At 61.9% G+C, this 3,930-nt stretch overlaps 1 protein-coding gene across 1 annotated transcript in view; it reads left to right on the top strand.

The window, feature by feature from the left end:
- Il4r (interleukin 4 receptor) overlaps positions 1-3,930 on the top strand; it is a 22,998-nt gene that overhangs the window by 3,485 nt on the left and 15,583 nt on the right. Inside the window, 1 exon segment of the mRNA XM_048789692.1 lies at positions 3,087-3,174. Within this exon segment, the coding sequence (XP_048645649.1) occupies positions 3,087-3,174 (88 nt within the window).

Consider the following 3,930-nt stretch of genomic DNA (forward strand, 5'->3'; position numbering starts at 1 on the left):
GCAGGCGAGCCCGTGTGTGCGCTCACGTGCGCTTGAGTGTCGGGGTGTGTCCTTGGCAGTAGATCAAAGGTAGCCGCCCTGACTGCCACGGGGTGACGTTTCCCTCCGCCTTGAGGGGGGCACTTGACTGTGCTGGTCCTGCTGTGTGACCTTGAAGTGCATCCCAACTTCTCTGTTTCTTGTCATCCAGAATGAGGGCTGACGGGACGCCTCTGTGTCTTCTGCCGCAGGATACTGTGAGCATGGGTGAACTTGTGAGCATGAAAGTCACTGGGGCCACGTGGAGGACACAGGCATCGGGGACCCCGCGGCACACACCCTGCTCACACCCCTTTCCTTGATCCTCAGTGTGACCTTCAGCAAGAAGGGCAAATCGGGGTTTTGGGAAGATGTCACACCTCCTCCCACCCCTGGCTGACCCCACATCCCATCCAACGTGAATTTGTTCTAGAAACAGTTACAGAGCCAGGCACAGAGGGACCTACATGTCTGTAGTCCCAGCGGCTCAGGAGGCTGAGGCAGGAGGATCACAGGTTCAAGGCCAGCCTCAGCAGTTTAGCAAGACCCTGTTCAAATAAATAAATAAATACATACCTAAGGGCTGGGGACGTGGCTCAGTGGTGAAGCCTCCCTGGCACCAAGAGGTAAAAATGATAAGTTTCAGGCACAGCGTGTGACAGGCCCCTGCACCCAGCTGCCCTGGCTCTGGGGATGACAGATGGCTGCAGACTGGTGGGGGGGGCTCCCCGGGGTTCCTTGTCCCCGAGGCCGTGCGCTCGCTCCTTCCCCTGCTGTCCCCTGTCCCAGTTTGTCTGGTGTCTGTGCTTGCTGTCGTCGCGCCTTCAGCAGGACAGCACAGGTGGCCACGTTAGTGTGGCCACTCTGACCGCGGGCTGAGCAGTGCCTGTGGGCTTCGGTGAGGTCAGTGCTGCTGTCCGTTGCCTCCGCCATCCACCCGTGGCTCTTGGGGTCTGCAGGGTCTCTCTGGCTGTCCCTGGCCCAGGGCTGCAGTTCCTCGCTGTCCTCCACTGGCCCACCTTGGCCGGTCCAGCCTGATTCCTGGTCTTGGTGGCAGGTCCCATCGTCCCTCGAGGACGGTCCCCAGAGTCCCCTGGCACTTTCCCCAAGGAGCTCGGAGTCCCCTCTATGCAGAACACCGTTGTCACCATCGCAGCTGGCCCAGGACGGTGCTCCTCCCCTGCTTGCGGTGACACGGGTGTCAACACCTCCGGTCCCCCAGAGGCCGAGCGGTGTTTGAGGAGTGGCAGTGGAGCGCCTCTGTTCCTGTCTGTCACTGTGGCAGAGGGCTCGCCTGCGACGGATTTTTAAAGAAATTATCGCATAACAGATTGTCACGTGCCGCCAGCAGGGCCTCAGACATCTCAGTTCACGTCATCTCTTGGTGGCATCAAGAGGCCACCAGGAGGAACCTAGCCACCTAGGTTTGTGTGGTTCACACGGTGAAGTCCTCAGGATGTGGCCCGTCGTCAAACGCCATGGGCTGTACTTAGGAGGTGCCCGGGGGCCTGAGTGACCATCAACTGCAATGAATGGAGAGTTATAAGGGACGGTTCAGCCAGGCGTCTGCAATCCAGCAGCTCCGGAGGCTGAGGCAGGAGGATCGCAAGGTCAAGGCCAGCCTCAGCCAGTTAGTGAGGCCCTAAGCAGCTCAGCGAGACCCCGACTCTGAATGAGATATCTTAAAAGGTCTGGGGATGGCTCAGTGGTGGAGCAGCCCTGGGTTCCATCCCAGGTGCCAATCACTCCTTAGGGAGGTGCGTGTGTCACTGTGCCCTTCAGATGTGAGGGCTGGGGGCTCTGAGAGGACAGGAAGAGCCGGGAGGGGACAGCGGGAGGCAGGTGGTGTGGGGGGAGGCGCCCTGAGTGTGGTGGGCGCAGTTCATTCCTGGAGCTGGGAGGGCCCATGGCCAGGTGGGAGGGCTGGGGGCCCACTAGGTGGCCTCTCCTGAGGGGCGGAGTCGCGGGGCGCTTCCCGCAGGGGTTAGGGATCTGGGGGGGCAGGAAGTAGTCCCTGTGGCCGAGCCCGATGCTGCGCACCTTGGGGGGCGTCCGGGGCCATCCTGGGCGACAGGAAAAGAAGCCCGAGGGTCCCAAAGAGCTCAAGACACAGGTCCCCCAACCCGAGCTGCCAACCTAGAGACCCCAACGCAGAGACCCAAGTGGGGAGGGGACACTGGGCCTGGGGGTACATGGCTGGCGGGGGGGCGGCGCTAAGCCAGCACGTCACATTTACAAGGAGTTAGAGTTGACGTCTTGCTCCTGGGGTTCCGCCTCGGGGCCGTTTTCTGAAGGACAAGAACAGGGGGCCATGGTCTAAATGTGTCCCCAAGTCCGTGTATTGGAACTGCATCCTCAGGGACATACACCGAGGAGGCCCGAGGGAAGTGACCGAGTGTCTCATAAGAGAGGTGAGGGCCTTAGGAGGAGGCCCGGGAGCTTCCTGCTCCTCTGCCACGGGGACAGCCACAGGGGACAGCCACAGGGGACAGACAGAGAGGGGAGACGAAGCCGTCGCCTGCCCCCACAGGGCCTGCGCCTGGTCTTGGACTTTCTAGTGGGCACCACACCCCTCTTCACAGACTGCCTGGACGGGGCAGGGATGCGCTCAGGTGGCTGAGGACACTTCTCCAGCCTGCGCTGTGTCCCTGTGCTGTGTCCCCGTCACCGCGTAAGGGCTCCACACATTTCCAAGCATGTGACCCCCGCCACACCCCAGCGAGACGGGGCTCTCCTGGAGAGTACTTGGCAGATGAGGGAGACCAGGCCCTGAAACACAGGTGGCCTAAGGGTGACAGCCAGTAAGTGACAGAGCTGGTGCTTACACTTGAAGTCATCGTGCATGTGTGGGGACGGCTCTCCAAGGGTGCCCCATGAAGAAACTCCCCTGGAACAGGGGACCGGTGGCTGAGCCTCTGCCCTGTGAATCTGGGTGGCATCTGGTGTCTATAGAGTGCAGTGAACTTGGGGACCTCAGGACAGAGGCACAAGTGCCCAGGGCTGGGAAAACTGTGTGGGGCGAGCGAGCCAGAACCCCAGTCAGCACTAACGCCACTTTCTCTCCACAGGCGCCCTGGCATCTCCCCATGGGGTGGCTTTGCTCCCACCCCCTGTCCCCTGTGAGCTGCTTGATCCTGGTGTGGGTGACAGTCGTTGGTAAGTCACCATCTCACTACCGTCCACTTATTGACTCTTAACGGTGTGCCAAGGTCCCGGGGCACATCAGCGGACAGAACAGAGATCCCCTTATGTGGCAGGGGGAGGGGACAGCCAGTGACAAATGGTCCTGAGTGCAGTTATTTTCGTTGATAGTAATTCATGTGGAAGTTCACGGCTGTCCTCGAAGGGCAAAGAAATAACTCAAGGTTGTCGCTAAAGGTCATCAGAGGTGGAAAAGGAGAACGTGGAACAGGGTCGGGCGGCGGGCGGCGGGCAAGGTGGGGGATGAGGGGGCAGTTGGGGTGGGGGCCGGATAGTGGTCCTGGGGGAGCCCCCTGGCTCGGGACGTGGAGGACCCGAGGGGGACCACTGTGGAGGGACAGGAGCAGGAGGAGAGGGGCCTGGGGGGCAGCGCGGGCGGGTCTGCGCAGAGGGGCAGGAGGGGTGAGGCCAGGGAGGGTCCCGGGTGCCGCGGGAAAGGACAGGAGGGGCCAGGACCCAGGTCAGAAGGAGACACAGGGCTTCTGGGTCCACCTGGCAGGTAGATTTGGGGACAGGCTGGAAGGGGGGCACAGGAGAGAGGGGGGTCCAGGATGCCTCGGAAAGCTCCCACCCAAGCCCCAGGGGAGGGCGTGCGCTTCAGAAGGCGGCCGGAGGGGCGGGGCTTGAGACAGGGCGGGGCTTCGGGAGGGGAGAGGCTTAGGGATATAGGGGCGGGGCTTGGGGATAGACGGGTGGGGCTTGTATGGGTGG

Source organism: Marmota marmota, unplaced genomic scaffold (assembly GCF_001458135.2).
Source record: "Marmota marmota marmota unplaced genomic scaffold, marMar, whole genome shotgun sequence".
Taxonomy (NCBI): Eukaryota; Metazoa; Chordata; class Mammalia; order Rodentia; family Sciuridae; genus Marmota; species Marmota marmota.